At 45.0% G+C, this 16,959-nt stretch overlaps 2 protein-coding genes across 2 annotated transcripts in view; both read right to left on the reverse strand.

Annotated features, from left to right (window-relative positions):
• LOC309541298 (uncharacterized protein) overlaps positions 1-16,959 on the reverse strand; it is a 63,984-nt gene that overhangs the window by 43,019 nt on the left and 4,006 nt on the right. The window lies entirely within an intron of this gene.
• The window catches only part of LOC309542344 (uncharacterized protein), a gene marked incomplete at its 3' end in the record, with an annotated part of 97,180 nt that overhangs the window by 3,725 nt on the left and 76,496 nt on the right, over positions 1-16,959 (reverse strand). The window contains exon 2 of the mRNA XM_082241074.1: positions 4,900-6,494. Within this exon, the coding sequence (XP_082097200.1) occupies positions 4,900-6,272 (1,373 nt within the window). The 5' untranslated portion in view covers positions 6,273-6,494. The remainder of the gene's footprint in view (positions 1-4,899; positions 6,495-16,959) is intronic.

Below are 16,959 nucleotides of genomic sequence, written 5' to 3' on the forward strand. Positions count from 1 at the left end.
CTGGAATGGAGAGTTAACCAGGGCTATTGACTGTCTGGCTCCGAAGCGCCCTCTCCGATTGCATGGAGACCGGACAGCCCCGTGGTTTTCCCCGGAGCTGAGGGTGATGAAACAATCGTTGAGACGGCTAGAGCGCCGGTGGCAGAAAACTCATTCAGACCGGACACGGGCTAGAGCTCAACGTCGAGCCTACCAAGTGGCGATGGCGACGGCAAAGAGGGCCTTCTTCGCCGCCTCCACTGCATCTGCAGAAAACAGCAGGAGGAGACTTTTTCAGGTGGTTCGCAATCTATCAGAACCACCTGTACCACCGGGGCCTGGTAGGGACCCCAAGATCTCCTGCAATGCTTTTGCAAAGTCTTTTGCAGATAAAGTCACTCAGATTCAGAAGGAGGTAGACTCCACCGTGGGAGCAGGGCCAGGGCGGGAGAGTGCTAGAGTTCTGTCTGGTCCTGTTATATGGGATCAATTCCAATCTGTTACCTCCGAGGATGTGGACAGGCTGCTTGGACGCGTGAAACCAACCACCTGTCTCCTTGATCCTTGCCCATCCTGGCTAATAAAAGCAAGCCGGGAAGGACTGGGCGATGGGCTTCGTGGGGTGGTGAATGCTTCCCTCTGTGAGGGAGCCTTCCCAGACCCGCTGAAAGAGGCGGTCATTAAACCGCTTCTTAAAAAAACATCTTTAGACCCGGCCAATTTGGCCAACTATCGCCCAGTCTCAAATCTGCCATTCTTGGGCAAGGTGATTGAGCGGGTGGTTGCTGAACAACTCCAAGCACGCCTGGAGGAAACGGACCATTTGGATCCCTTCCAATCGGGATTCAGGCCTCACCATGGGACTGAAACTGCCTTGGTCGCGCTGGTTGATGATCTCCGGCGGGCTAGGGACAAAGGTGAGAGCTGTTTCCTAGTTCTGCTGGATCTCTCAGCGGCCTTTGACACCATCGACCATAACATCCTTCTGGACCGTCTTGAGGGGCTGGGAGCTGGGGGCACTGTCATACAGTGGTTCCGCTCCTTCCTCCTGGGCCGTGTCCAGAAAGTGGTGGTGGGGGATGAGTGTTCAGACCCCTGGGCTCTCACTTGTGCGGTGCCTCAGGGTTCTGTCCTCTCCCCCATGCTTTTTAATATCTATATGAAGCCGCTGGGAGAGATCATCAGGAGGTTTGGGCTGGGTGTTCATCAGTATGCAGATGACACCCAGCTCTACCTCTCCTTTCAATCAGAACCAGTGAAGGCGGTGAAGGTCCTGTGTGAGTGCCTGGAGGTGGTTGGAGGATGGATGGCGGCTAACAGATTGAGGTTGAATCCTGACAAGACAGAAGTACTGTTTCTGGGGGACAGGAGGTAGGAAGGTGTGGGGGATTCCCTGGTCTTGAATGAGGTAACTGTGCCCCTGAAGGACCAGGTGCGCAGCCTGGGAGTCATTTTGGACTCACAGCTGTCCATGGAGGCACAGGTCAAATCTGTATCCAGGGCAGCTGTCTACCAGCTCCACCAGGTACGCAGGCTAAGACCCTACCTGCCCGCGAACTGTCTCGCCAGAGTGGGGCATGCTCTGGTTATCTCACGCTTGGAGTACTGCAACGTGCTCTACGTGGGGCTACCTTTGAAGGTGACCCGGAAACTGCAATTAATCCAGAACGCGGCAGCTAGACTGGTGACTGGGAGTGGCCGCCGGGACCACATAACACCGGTTCTTAGAGATCTGCATCGGCTCCCAGTACGTTTCCGAGCACGATTCAAAGTGTTGGTGCTGACCTTTAAAGCCCTAAACGGCCTCGGTCCTGTATACCTGAAGGAGCGTCTCCACGCCCATCATTCAGCCCGGACACTGAGATCCAGCGCCGAGGGCCTTCTGGCAGTTCCCTCATTGCAAGAAGTGAGGCTACAGGGAACCAGACAGAGGGCCTTCTCGGTAGTGGTGCCCGCCCTATGGAACGCCCTCCCATCAGATGTCAAAGAGATAAATAATTACCTGAGATTCAGAAGACATCTTAAGGCAGCTCTGTTCAGGGAAGTTTTTAATTTGTAACGCTGTACTGTTTTTAACACTGATTGGGAGCCGCCCAGAGTGGCTGGGGAAACTCAGCCAGATGGGCGGGGTATAAATAATAAATTATTATTATTATTATATAGTATAGGGCTAAGTGCCCCTATTCCTCCAGCAAGAGCGATTGTGGGGATTCCATTCAGCTGTGCCATTCCCAAATGGCAATTCTTCTCCAGCCATTGTGGGAGCAGACGGGCTGGAAGCTGAAGAGGTTTCCCTTTGAGTAGGCATTGCTTCGCTTTCTGCTGACCTCAGTCTCTTGGATTGTGGCCAGCTTTCCTCTTCCATTTCCCTGAATGCTGACCAGTGTTGGATGTGTGGGGAAGCAAAATTCACCCCAGAACTTTTCTGCAGGGTTCCCTTCACTGCGCAGAAGGAAGGAGGGAGGGGGGAACACGTACTAAGAAAGGGACAGTACTCTGAATGAAGAGGAGCAGAAGCGGAGTCCCCTCAAGATCAGTATTGGGACCTGTGGCTTTTCAACTTGTTCATAAATGATCTAGAGTTAGGAGTTAGCAGGGAGGGGGCAAAGTTTGCTCATGGCAGCAAATTGTCCAGGGTTGTTCAAACAAAGAGAGATTGCAAGGAGCTCCAAAAGGACCTCTCCAAACGGGGTGAATGGGCAGAAAATACAGTTCATTGTCAATGAGATTAAAGTGATGCATGTTGGGACAAAAAAAACTTACACCTATTAATATAATGTACAGGCTCATGGGGTCTGAACAGGGTTTCTTTGTGTGCTCTAGGAGACCAGGGGAGAGGGGAGCTGGTCACAGCAGGAGGGGGAGTCTCCCTGGATGCTTCAGCAGCCGGCCTCCTCTGGGTCTCTTGACCCTCTCCTCTCCTCCCTCTGAGTCTGAACTGCTCTCTGCCCCAGACTCTTCCTGCTCACCAAACCCTGTTTCTTCAGCTTGCAACACCTCCCCTCCCGGTCTGCTCCCCTTTCTCCCTCTATCTGCTCACTGCCATCCCACCACAAGTCCCCAGGATCTCAGCCTTCTTCCCTTTTAGGTCCCCCAACTGGTGCCTCCCCCCCCGGCACCCAGCTGTTCCATGACAGCAAAAGCAGAAACAACAGTAAAATCAGTATGATAGCAATATGAACTGTGGGCCTCTGGTAGGAAAACTCCCTAGCAGCATGACTGAATAAAAACTTCTGGGACTATGGAAAAATACTACCTTCCCCAAACCCCAGAATAAGGAGGAGCTCTGGGGTTGCCCCATGGGGTTCAAGAGTGAAGATGGGCCCATCAGGAGACTTCCCTGGTCCCTGCAGCCCCTCCGTTCCCCTTTTGCAATTAGGCTTGGGGGGAAATCACCCATTAACTTACAGTATTATCAGTTTTCTTCAGAATGCTTAGGAGGCAGGGATGAGGTTTGGGTGAAGAAGCAGTGCTTGGAGATCATGCGGTGGGGGGGGGGATGACAGAGTTTGGTGCAAAAACCATCTTGCATGCTTGAGTAGAGCAACTCCAGGGCATGGGCCAAGTAGCAGCAGGGTAGGGGCCACGTGCAGAGCAAGTCCCACACTGAGGTCAGAAAAACACACAGAGGCAGCAGGACTTCTTCAGTAATAGTTTACTGAGCTTTCAAAGCATACAGTTCTCACTGGGTCCCCAGTGAGGCACAAAACTTAGCTCCTGAGAGCAAATCCAGTTTCAGCAATATTAAAATACACCACACAGGATATCCAAGTCAGGCACACAAACCGGCAGAAGGGAGCAAGGGAGGAAAGAGGCTGGAAGGACACAGGGCAATGGAGGTGTGTCTTTCGCTTCCTGTCGTCTGGGAGGGAAGTCAGCAACTCGGCATCTGCAGGGGCTTCACGAAGAAAAGCTTTCTGCCGGCTGCTTCCAGGCAAATGAGCTTCCCAAAAACACAAACTGTGATCTGTGGTGTGTTGCCATATCAATTGTTTTTGAAAAGTTATCACAATGTCATCTAGAAACCGGTATAGGATGAGATTAATAGATCGCCCAGCCCTAATCCTCACTCACCACCAGAAATCCAGATTCACCAACTCCCCCTCACTATCAAAAGGTACCTCACATCTAAAATTAGACTCGCTAGAGTGAGACATTACCTTCATTTTTTCATTACTATACAATTTTACATATAAACACCAGAACATGACATGCTTTTAAGATGGATTTCGTGCTGAGTTGAGTTCATTGCTGTGAAGAAAAAAGTGGACTCTGAAAGGAACATGTCCCACACTCCATACATCTAAATGGGTTCTCCCCTCCGAGTCCTTAGATATTCCTTAAACACTCCATTATAACTAAAGCACTTTCTGCAATCTTTCCCTTTAAACAGCTTTTCCTCTTTGAGGGTTGATGGGTTTGTAGGGTGTCAACTGGTAAAGTTCTTCCTGTCCATGAGTCTGTAGATGTAGGATTCCACTAGGACTGAACCTCTACCTACTTTCCTGATATTTATATGGTTTGTCTTTTGTGTGAGTTTGTTGACATAAATCAAGGCTTCCACTCTGACTGAAGCTCCTTCCACAGGCCATACATTTAAACAGTTTCTGCCCTGTGTGTCTGCTGATGTATTCTAAGGTGTCCATTCTGACTGAAGCTCTTTCCGCATTCCATGCATTTAAATGGTTTCTCCCTTGTGTGAATCCGTTGATGTCCTCTAAGGTTTCCACTATCACTAAAACTCTTTCCACACTCCATGCATTTAAATGGTTTCTCCCCTGTGTGAGTCCGTTGATGTTGTCTAAGGACTGCATTGTAACTAAAGCTCTTTCCACACTCCATGCATTTAAACGGTTTCTCCCTGTATGTGTACGTTGATGTATTCTAAGGTTTCCAATCCGACTGAAGGTCTTTCCACACTCCATACATTCATATGGTTTCTCCCCTGTGTGAGTCCCTTGATGTGATCTAAGGCCAGAATCGTAACTGAAGCTCTTCCCACACTCCATACATTTAAATGGTTTCTCTCCTGTGTGACTCCGTTGATGTGATCTAAGGCCTGCATCGTGACTGAAGCTCTTTCCACACTCCATACATGTATATGGTTTCTCCCCTGTGTGAGTCCGTTGATGTATTCTCAGGTTTCCAATCTGAATGAAGTTCTTTCCACACTCCATACATCTAAATGGTTTCTCACCTGTGTGAATCAGTTGATGTTGTCTAAGGTTTGAACTGAAACTGAAGCTCTTTCCACACTCCATACATTTAAATGGTTTCTCTCCTGTGTGTATATGTTGATGTTTTCTAAGGCTTCCACTATCACTAAAGCTCTTTCCACACTCCATACATTCATATGGTTTCTCCCCTGTATGGGTCCGTTGATGTATTCTAAGGGTTCCACTATCACTAAAGCTCTTTCCACACTCCATACATTTAAATGGTTTCTCCCTTGTGTGAGTCTGTTGATGTCTTCTAAGGTTTCCACTATCACTAAAGCTCTTTCCACACTCCATACATTTAAATGGTTTCTCTCCTGTGTGACTCCGTTGATGTTGTCTAAGGCCTGCATCGTAACTAAAGCTCTTTCCACACTCCATACAATTAAATGGTTTCTCTCCTGTGTGAGTCCGTTGATGTGATCTAAGGCCTGAATCGTAACTAAAGCTCTTTCCACACTCCATACATTTAAATGGTTTCTCTCCTGTGTGAGTCCGTTGATGTGATCTAAGGCCTGCATCGTGACTGAAGCTCTTTCCACACTCCATACATGTATATGGTTTCTCCCCTGTATGAGTCCGTTGATGTATTCTCAGTTTTCCAATCTGAATGAAGTTCTTTCCACACTCCATACATCTAAATGGTTTCTCACCTGTGTGAATCAGTTGATGTTGTCTAAGGTTTGAACTGAAACTGAAGCTCTTTCCACACTCCATACATTTAAATGGTTTCTCTCCTGTGTGTATATGTTGATGTTTTCTAAGGCTTCCACTATCACTAAAGCTCTTTCCACACTCCATACATTCACATGGTTTCTCCCCTGTATGTGTACGTTGATGTATTCTAAGGTTTCCAATATGACTGAAGGTCTTTCCACACTCCACACACTTAAATGGTTTCTCCCCTGTGTGAGTTTGTTGATGTATTCTAAGTGTATCACTTCGACGGAAGCTCTTTCCACACTCCATACATTCATATGGTTTCTCCCCTGTGTGAGTCCTTTGGTGTAATTTAAGGTTTCCATTCTCACTGAAGCTCTTCCCGCACTCCCTGCATTTGAATCCTTTCTTACCCATGGGAGTCCACTGATGTATTCTAGGTTTTTCACTATCAGTGAAACTCTTTCCACACTTCAAATCTTTAAAAGGTTTCTCTCCTGTGAGTTAGTTGATGTGAGCTATGTGTGCTCATTCAGTGAAGCATATTCCACATTTTTCACATTTCAATGTCTATTCCCATCCCCTGGAATTCTGACATTCTTCTGTAACACCTTCTTCAGAGTGGGCAGAGAGGAAGTCCTTTTTGGATTCCAAGGAAGAGAACAAAGGGGAAAGAACAAATCAATCACCATTATTTCAACATCTATTCTATTATTTCAACATCTCCTACATTCCCCCGCTTCCTACCCATGTTCCCAATTTTTATGAAATATAATAATAATAATAATAATAATAATAATAATAATAATAATAATAATAATAATAATTTATTATTTATACCCTGCCCATCTGGCTGGGCTTCCCCAGCCACTCTGGGCAGCTTCCAGAAAAACATTAAAATACTGTAATACCTCAAACATTAAAAGCTTCCCTAAAAAGGGCTGCCTTCAGATGTCTTCTAAAAGTCTGGTAGTTGTTGTTCTCTTTGACATCTGGTGGGAGGGCGTTCTACAGGGAGGGTGCCACTACCGAGAAGGCCCTCTGCCTGGTTCCCTGTAACTTTGCTTCTCGCAGTGAGGGAACCGCCAGAAGGCCCTCAGAGCTAGACCTCAGTGTCCAGGCAGAACAATGAGGGGTGGAGACGCTCCTTCAGGTATACTGGACCGGGGATGTTTAGGGCTTTAAAGGTCAGCACAAACACTTTGAATTGTGCTCGGAAACGTACTGGCAGCCAATGTAGGTCTTTCAAGACCGGTGTTATGTGGTCTCGGTAGCCACTCCCAGTCCCCAGTCCCCAGTCTAGCTGCTGCATTGTGGATTAGTTTTAGTTTCTGGGTCACCTTCAAAGGTAGCCCCACGTATAGCGCATTGAGTCCAAGCGAGAGATAACCAGAGCATGCACCACTCTGGCAAGGCAGTCCACAGGCAGATAGGGTCTCAGTCTGTGTACCAGATAGAGCTGGTAGACAGCTGTCCTGGACACAGAATTGACCTGCGCCTCCATGGACAGCTGTGAGTCCAAAATGACTCCCAGGCTGCACACCTGGGCCTTCAGGGGCAGAGTTACCCCATTCAGGACCAGGAAATCCTCCACACCTGCCCACCTCCCCCAAAAGCAGTACTGCTATCTTGTCAGGATTCAACCTCAATCTGTTAGCCACCATCCATTCTCCAACCGCCTCCAGACACTCACACAGGACCTCTTTGAGGGTTGATGGGTTTGTAGGGTGTCAACTGTTAAAGTTCTTCCTGTCCATGAGTCTGTAGATGTAGGACTTCCACTAGGACTGAACCTCTGTCTACTTGACATTTATATTGTTTCTCTCATGTGGGAGTCTGTTGATGCAAATCAAGGGTTCCAGTCGGACTGAAGCTCCTTCCAAACTCCATACATTTAAATGGTTTCTCCCCTGTGTGAGTCAGATGATGTCTTCTAAGGCTTGCATTGAAACTGAAGCTCTTTGTATTGGGAAAACTAGAAGTGAATATAAACACTAAAGCAGTTCTGATATTTGTGGGTGCGGAGAAAGCTTTTGACAACATCTCTTGGAGTTTCATGAAGAAGAACCTACAGGGGATGGGGGTAGGCCAAGGTTTTGAAAATGGTATAGGTGCAATATACTCTGAACAAAAGGCTGAATTAATTGTAAATAATGTGGTGACGGAAGAATTTAAGATAGAAAAAGGGACACGACAGGGGTGCCCAATCTCCCCACTGCTTTTCATATCAGTCCTGGAGGTTTTGCTGAATATGATTAGAAGGGACCGGTTGGTTAAAGGTATACAGGTCGGAGCCAAACAGTACAAACTGAGAGCATTTGCAGATGACTTAGTATTGATGTTACAGGAGCCAGAATCTAGTACTAAAAGGGTTTTAGAATTAATTCAAGAATTTGGTCAAGTGGCAGGATATAAACTGAACAAGCTAAAAACTAAGGTTTTAGAGAAAAATTGAACACCGATTGAAAGAGAGAGGTTTCAGAATGAGACAGGCCTGACTGTGGTTAAGAAAGTGAAATACTTGGGGATTAATATGACAGCCAAAAATGGGAACTTATTTAAAGATAATTACGAAACATGTTGGACAGAAGTGAAAAATGATTTAGAAATTTGGTCAAATTTGAAGCTTTCACTGTTGGGTCGTATTGCTGTGATAAAAATGAATGTATTGCCTAGAATGTTGTTTTTGTTTCAGACATTGCAAACTGTGGACAAGATGGACTGTTTCAAGAAGTGGCAGAGAGTTATCTCTAGATTTGTCTGGCAGGGCAAGAAGCCCAGAATAAAATTTAAGATATTAACTGATGCAAAGGAAAGAGGTGGATTTGCCCTGCCAGACTTTAAACTTTACTATGAATCAGCAGCTTTTTGCTGGTTGAAAGAATGGCTACTTCTTGAAAATACAGACATTTTGGATCCAGAAGGCTTTAACAACGTATTTGGATGGCATGCATATTTATGGTATGATAAGGTCAAAGCACATAAAGCATTCAAAAATCATATTGTCAGGAAAGCATTTTTTAATGTTTGGATAAGATACAAAGATTTATTGGAAAATAAAACCCCAAGGTGGTTGTCACCGATGGAAGCGAAAGCTCTGAAAAGGCTCAATATGGAGGCCAAATGGCCGAAATATTGGGAAATTTTGGAACAAGAAGGAGATAGACTGAAACTGCAGAGTTTTGAGAAATTAAAAAACAAAGTGTGAGACTGGCTTCATTATTATCAGATAATGGAGGCATATAATTTGGATAAGAAAATTGGCTTCCAGGTGGAAAAATCAAAATTAGAAACAGAACTCTTAGAACCCAAAACTAAGATTTTGTCAAAGATGTATAACATGCTGTTGAAATGGAATACTCAGGATGAAACGGTGAAATCTGCTATGATTAAATGGGCACAAGATGTTGGACATAATATTATGTTTGCTGACTGGGAACAGTTATGGACCACAGGTATGAAGTTTACGGCATGTAATGCCCTAAGAGAGAATATTATGAAAATGATATACAGGTGGTACATGACCCCAGTCAAGCTTGCAAAAAATTATCATTTGCCCAATAATAAATGCTGGAAATGTAAAGAAACTGAAGGTATATTCTTTCACCTTTGGTGGACGTGCCCAAGGATTAAGGCCTTCTGGGAAATGATATATAATGAACTGAAAAAGGTATTTAAATATACCTTCTTGAAGAAACCAGAGGCCTTTCTTCTGGGCATTGTCGGCCAATTGGTGTCAAAGAAGGACAGAACTTTTTTTATGTACGCTACAACAGCAGCAAGAATACTCATTGCAAAGTATTGGAAGACACAAGAACTACCCACTTTGGAAGAATGGCAGATGAAGGTGATGGACTATATGGAACTGGCAGAAATGACTAGCAGAATCTGAGACCAGGGAGAAGAGGCAGTGGAAGAAGATTGGAAGAAATTTAAAGACTATCTACAGAAATATTGTAAAATTAATGAATGATAGAATGATGTTGGATCACAATTAAGGGTTCCCAGCTGTAATGCTTTAAGAGAATATGAAAAAAGGGTTATAATTGGGTTAAAATCTAATGGTAAGGATTTGCTGAACCAATGAATTGAAGCGGAATACAAAAAAGGGAGGTATGAGGAGGTCCGGGAAATAAGCTAAAGGAAAATAAGTAATAGAAAATAGGTGTGTTTTTAACTGTTTTTATTTTGTATTTTTCTTTTTCTTTTTCATTTTTATGGTAATATTTCAAAAATCTTAATAAATTTTATATATATATATAAAAAAGAAAAGAAACTGAAGCTCTTTCCGCATTCCATGCATTCTTATGGTTTCTCCCCTGTGTGTATCCGTTGATGTCTTCTAAGGTATCCACTATCACTAAAGCTCTTTTCACACTCCATACATTTAAATGGTTTCTCCCCTGTGTGAATCCGTTGATGTTTTCTAAGGTTTCCACTATCACTAAAGCTCTTTCCGCACTCCCTACATTTAAAAGGTTTCTCCCCTGTATGAGTCCGTTGATGCATATTGCGGTTTCCAATCTTACTGAAGCTCTTTCCACACTCCATAAATTTATATGGTTTCTCCCCTGTGTGAGTCTGGTGATGTCTATTGAGGTGTCCACTCCGACTGAAGCTCTTTCCACACTCCATACATTGAAATGGTTTCTCCCCTGTGTGAGTCTGGTGATGTCTATTGAGGTGTCCACTCCAACTGAAGCTCTTCCCACACTCCATACATTTATATGGTTTCTCCCCTGTGTGAGTCTGGTGATGTTTATTGAGGTGTCCACTCTGACTGAAGCTCTTTCCACACTCCATACACTGAAATGGTTTTTCACCCGTGTGAGTCCGTTGATGTGAACTTAAGTGTCCACTCCGACAGAAGCTTTTTCCACACTCCATACATTGAAATGGTTTCTCCCCTGTGTGAATCCGTTGATGTTTTCTAAGGTCTCCACTCTGACTGAAGCTCTTTCCGCACTCTATACATTTATATGGTTTCTCCCCTGTGTGAGACCGTTGATGTTTTCTAAGGTCTCCACTATCACTGAAGCTCTTTCCGCACTCTATACATTTATATGGTTTCTCCCCTGTGTGAGTCCGTTGATGTGAACTTAAGTGTCCACTCCGACGGAAGCTTTTCCCGCACTCCATGCATTTAAATGGTTTTTCCCCTGTGTGAGTCCGCTGATGTATATTGAGGAATCCTCTCTGACTGAAGTTCTTCCACACTCCCTGCATTGTAATCCTTTCTTGTAAATGTAAATCCGCTGATGTGTTCTAAGTTTTCCACTATCAGCGAAACTTTTCCGAAACACCATACTTTTAAATGGTTTCTCCTCTCAGAGTCATTGATGTGAGCTATGTGTCCTCATTCAATGAAGCATATCCCACATTTCACACATTTCAATTTCTATTCCTAATGAAATGAAAGGTGCCCCATTCCTTGGAATTCTGAATGTCTTCTCCATCACCTTCTTCAGAGTGGGATAAAGGAAATCCTGTTTGGGTTTCAAGGAAGAGAACAAAGGGAAAGAGAGCACATCAAGCTCCATTAGCCCCTTCTCTTATTTCAACATCTCCTACATTCTCCACTGTCCTACCCATGTTCCCAAATTTTTGGAAATGAAAAAGCAATGTCATCAAATGAGAGTAATGCATCACCACCTTTCATAATCCTCAATCATTGCTAATAAAGCAGCATGATCTTGGAATACAGCCTTTTCAAATCAATTGTTTCCTCACAGGAAAGGCAGCTGCTCTCTGTCCGTGAACAGGCCCTCTCTTTCTCCTGTCCATCGTTCCTTTGGACATTCCCCATCCTCTGCATCATAATCCTGCATCCACCTCTAGATCTTTATGAATCACCTGCACAGTCTCATTGGCCACAAGAGGTCCATGTGGACCATTTTGGGAGGCCCAGGTCTACATCTTCTCCAGGGACTGTGGTCTGGGTCAGTCAGAGAACTAGTGACAAGGCTTGGTGCTTGGGGTCAGCTGAATGAGTGCTCAGGGAAACTCCTGTTCTTGGAGATGGACCTCCATCTACATGCCTCACATTGCATGGCGAGAGCAGGAGAAGCAGAAGAAAAGCAGCTGGCACATCGGAATCCCAGACCCCCACTGCTCCTTATAATAATGATGGCCTGCCTGATCTTGAGCCCATCCTAAAGTGACACTGAAAAAGCTGCATATTAAAGGCCAATGGATAACTGTACTAGTGAAAACTTCAACCTTGAATATATCGTGTTGAATTATTGATGGCCTGAAGTTGTGTTATTTCTAGAGACAGGAATTCATTCCGCTTCTGTCTCAAACATAGCTATTATATGATGTCATGAGGTGTCATGGGAGTGGATGTACCTTTGGTGGTCCCCACCCTGCACTCAGCTCTCACCTGTGCCTTCCAGAAGCTGTCAGGATGAATCAGGGGCCACAATCCCAGGAATGGCTTCAAGCGGCTGGCAAAACCAGGTGAGGATAGCTGATGGGTCTCAAATCCTTGGGGGGCTGGGCAATTCTGCTGCACCTGAAGTCAAGCCCTGGTGGATGGAGAGGATGAGAAGAACAGTGAATCCCACAGTCTAGAAGGCAGATTCTGCCCATCCTGCAGAGGAAAGTGAAGGGCAGATGGGGCACGTCAACCAGGGAAGCCCATCGAGAAGGAAAACTCTGGTCCTAAACCTTCACTGCCTCGTGAGTTATGTTCAGGAGAAGAAAAGGCTATGGAGGGAAACCCACACAAATCCAGAGTGGAGTCTCTAAGACGGTTGGATGGTGTCCTGCACACCTTCTTCATTCAACTCCTGCAGCCAAGCTGGTGCCAAACATACTGCTCTGCTTTCCTTGGGACCATATCAGCCGGGCTGAGAAGGGGGTCTGGTTGTCTAGGCAGCCCAGGACCCCCAAACACACTGCCCAGGCTGGCAGTGCTACAAACACAGCAGTTTCAAGGGGGGAGTGAGGAGATTCCACCCCTCCCATACCCAAGAATCTCCTGACCATCTCCTGATGGTCTCTGCTGACTCTCCACAGAGGAGGAGGCGTGTCCTGCCTATTTACTTATTCTGCCCAGCAACATATCTGTGTGTGAGAGAGAGTCAGTCAGTCAGTGTATCGGAGAGAGTGAGAGTGTTAGAGATCCTAGAGATAAGATTGCTGCTAAGAGCAGCTGCAGACTCTCAGTGTAGCATTGATTTATGCTTAGAATATTCAGCTCTGTATATAGCTTTGTATCATAGTTGTAGTTATAGAATAAAAGGAAGATATTTTACAGAGCTGCTCTCCGAGTGGTTTATACTCTGCAAGACTCTGCAAAACTCTGCTGCGCAACGACTGTATTATTGAGACAGTGAATCCGGTGCTCTCAGCTCTAAGCTGTGAGTCCACAGCACTGTGACCTGTTCCTGCGAGAAGGAGGTCTCTGGCGGTGCTACCCAGCTCGCCCAGCCCAGTCGGGGTTGAGGTGCAAGAGTCCAGTTGGTGCACTGGCTCTAGGGCGATGCTGACATCGGTTATGGGCCCAGTCGTTGTTCCAGTCGTCTGACCTGACGTTGTTCCAGTCATCCCAGTCGTCCCAGTCGTCCCAGTCGCCAGAGGTTTCTGTTGCTGATTGCCGGACGGTGGAACGGACGCTGCATGCTGGACTGATTTGCGGTGCCCAGAAGCAGAGCTGTTTGGAGCAGAGTATTCAAGCTGCCGCTGTTGCTGTTGCTGCTGCTTGATTTATGGAGGTATGTTGCTGACTGCCAAAGGAAGAAGATAGCATCCCTGTTTGCCTGTTAATTGCGCTCTGAGTGGGAGAGAGAGTGGCTGAAGGAGTCAAGGCTTTATCTGTGTTGCACGAGGGAAGTGTCTTGCTCTAAGTAATAGCAGACATGGCCTGTGCACATTCTGGCCAGATGGCTCTGTCCTTTCCTCTCCTCACGCCTGAAACCTATGCAGTTTGGCAAGTAAAGATGAAAGCGCTTTTACAGAGGGAAAAGCTATTTCACACGATAGAAGATGACCCTCCCAATGAGGATGCAGATAATTGGCCTGAGTGGCATGCTGCAGATATGAAAGCCCGAGGGACAATTGTTTTGAGTGTTTCAGACCACTTGCTGGTGAACTTAGAGGGTCAAGAGACTGCACAAGCTGTTTGGCATAAGTTGAGAGATATGCATCTGAGGCAGAATGCTGGTTCCAGTGTGATTTTCTTTAAGAAGCTGTGCAGGCTGCAGTTGGAGAAAGGTGGTGATTTGCCTAGCCATCTATCTCAATTAAAGCGTCTCAGACAGGACCTTGTTCAGCGAGACCTGGCTATTTCAGAGGCTGTATTTGCAATGCTGATGATCAATAGCCTAGATGAGTCTTATGATGGAGTAGCTGCCCAGATTTCCACAATGCCTTCTGACCGGCTAACAGAAGATTATGTGTCTAGCGTGCTTCTGAATGAGTGGGATCGCAGACAGGCTGTTAGAGAAAGCCGGGAAAATTGTGCTGTTAAAAATGTGCTTGAAAATGTGCCTGAGTCTTCAGCAGGGGAAAGTGAAAGTGAAACTGCTGCTGTTAAAGCTTTGAAATTGAAGTGGTGCTATTCGTGTGGAGCACAAGGCCATTTGAGTTTCCAGTGTAAGAAGTCTTCAAAGAAGAAGGGAAACTTCAGAGGCAGAGGGGGAGGAGGAAGAAATCCCCAAGCACCTGCTACTTCAAAGGCCTTGATCTCTCGCTGTTCCAGTCAACGTGGGCGGAGTTTCTTCGTGGTCGACTCTGGCTGTTCAAACCACGTGGCCAAAGATAAGAATCTCTTTGTTCAGCTTGAGAAGCAAGAGAAAGAAATTCATCAAGCAGATGGGACAGTTCTCACGAGTGTGGCTCAGGGAACTGTGTTCTTAAAGAGCCTGAATGCAACTATTAAGAATGTCCTGTATGCGCCTGATATTCAGGACAATTTGTTGAGTGTTTCCCAGCTTGATCGTCAAGGGTTTAAGGTGGTGTTTGCTAAATCTCGCTGTGAAATTCTTAGAGATGGCAAGCTCATTCTGTATGCAAAATGTGTAAATGGATTGTACCAATTGCCTTTTGTTTCAGGTACAGGCACTGCAGAAGCAACTGAGAAAGAGTGTTGCAATTTGTCTGTAGATAAGAATGAGAAGTTGCATGACCAATGTATTCAGGGTGTACCACCGAAAAGGTTTTCTGAAGAGTTTGCAAAGACTGCGGTCACAAGCAACTCTGGTGTGGTCTTTGAACCAGTCAATTATAAGGAAGTTAAAAATCTGTCTGCAAAAGATGCAGAACCTTGGCTGAATGCCATGAGAGCTGAGTTAAGTTCCCTGAAACAGAACAATACTTGGGAATTGGTTCCAGCTGAACCAGGTATGAAGTGTGTAGACAGTAGATGGGTCTACAAAGTAAAAACTGATCAGAGTGGAAAAGTAGTCAGATATAAAGCCAGACTAGTGGCGCGAGGTTTTTCTCAGACACCTGATCAGGATTACCATGAAACGTATTCTCCAACAGTAAGATTTGAAAGTGTTAGACTGTTGTTGAAGATAGCTGCCGAAGAGGGTATGACGATTTCCCATCATGACGTTAATACTGCGTTTTTGTATGGTGTTCTAAATGAAAATATTTATATGTCACCCCCAGATGGTGTGCAGGTAAAAAAGGGAATGGTTTGCAAATTGAAAAAATCCCTGTATGGTTTGAAACAAAGTGCACGGTGCTGGCACACCAAGCTAACTGAAGTGTTGTTCTCCTTAGGTTTTGTGCAAGGAAAGGCTGATTCATGTGTTTTTGTTAAAGAGTCCAATCAGCATAAGCTTTATTGCATCTATTTTGTAGATGACATATTATTTGTGTGGAAGAATGAAAACATCTACAAAAGCACTTTGGCAAAGTTGCAAAAGCATTTTGATTTAAAAGACCTAGGAGAAGTTAGCAATTATCTTTCTCTTGAGATTGAGAGAAGTGCTCAGGGTGATGTTTTGGTGCATCAGTCACGTAAGATCACTGATGTAATAGAGAAATTGAACCTGACTGATGCAAATCCTGTGGATACCCCCATGGTCGCAGGTTACCAGCATGATGCAAATGCTGAGGTTTTTCCTGATGCAACATTTTTCAGAAGTGTGTTGGGTAAACTTAATTTCATAGCAAGATGCTCAAGACCTGACATTGCCGTGAGTGTGAATTTAATCAGCAGGTATGCCAATCAACCCACAGTTCAGGATTGGAAAGCGCTAAAACGGATAGCAAGATATTTAAAAGGAACTATGGATTATAGATTGAGACTTACAAGTCAAAAGTCTGGAGGTCTCGAGATCTATGCTGATGCCAGTTTCGGAAGTGGCACAGTGGATGGCAAAAGCACATCAGGAGTGTGTTATTTGTACAATCAATGTCTTTTTGATTGGTGTTGCAGAAAGCAGGCAACAGTAAGCTTAAGTTCCTGCGAGGCAGAGCTTAATGCTTTAACTCTTTCCCTGATGGATATAGAGTGGTTGCAGCAACTGTTTAATGACATTAAAGTGAAAGTTGCTTTTCCTGTTCAGGTTTATCAGGATAATAAAGCATGTATAACATTGCTCCACTCAGAGGGATGTAAGCAACGGACAAAATATCTGCTAATCAAGCTCCATCGAGCTAGAGAGTGTATTCAAAATGGTATTGTAAAAGTGTGTTATATGCCGGGAAAAGAGATACCTGCAGATATGTTAACCAAGGTTGTAAGCAAAGAACAACTTTTGGAATGTATGTGTAAATTGCAGTTATGTTAAAGATTCTTGAAATAGTCGGATGAAATGGGGGAGGATGAGGAGATTTCACCCCTCCCATACCCAAGAATCTCCTGACCATCTCCTGATGGTCTCTGCTGACTCTCCACAGAGAAGAGGAGGCGTGTCCTGCCTATTTACTTATTCTGCCCAGCAACATATCTGTGTGTGTGAGAGAGTCAGTCAGTCAGTGTATCGGAGAGAGTGAGAGTGTTAGAGATCCTAGAGATAAGATTGCTGCTAAGAGCAGCTGCAGACTCTCAGTGTAGCATTGATTTATGCTTAGAATATTCAGCTCTGTATATAGTTTTGTATCATAGTTGTAGTTATAGAATAAAAGGAAGATATTTTACAGAGCT

Source organism: Podarcis vaucheri (assembly GCF_965113315.1).
Source record: "Podarcis vaucheri genome assembly, chromosome: 10".
Taxonomy (NCBI): domain Eukaryota; kingdom Metazoa; phylum Chordata; class Lepidosauria; order Squamata; family Lacertidae; genus Podarcis; species Podarcis vaucheri.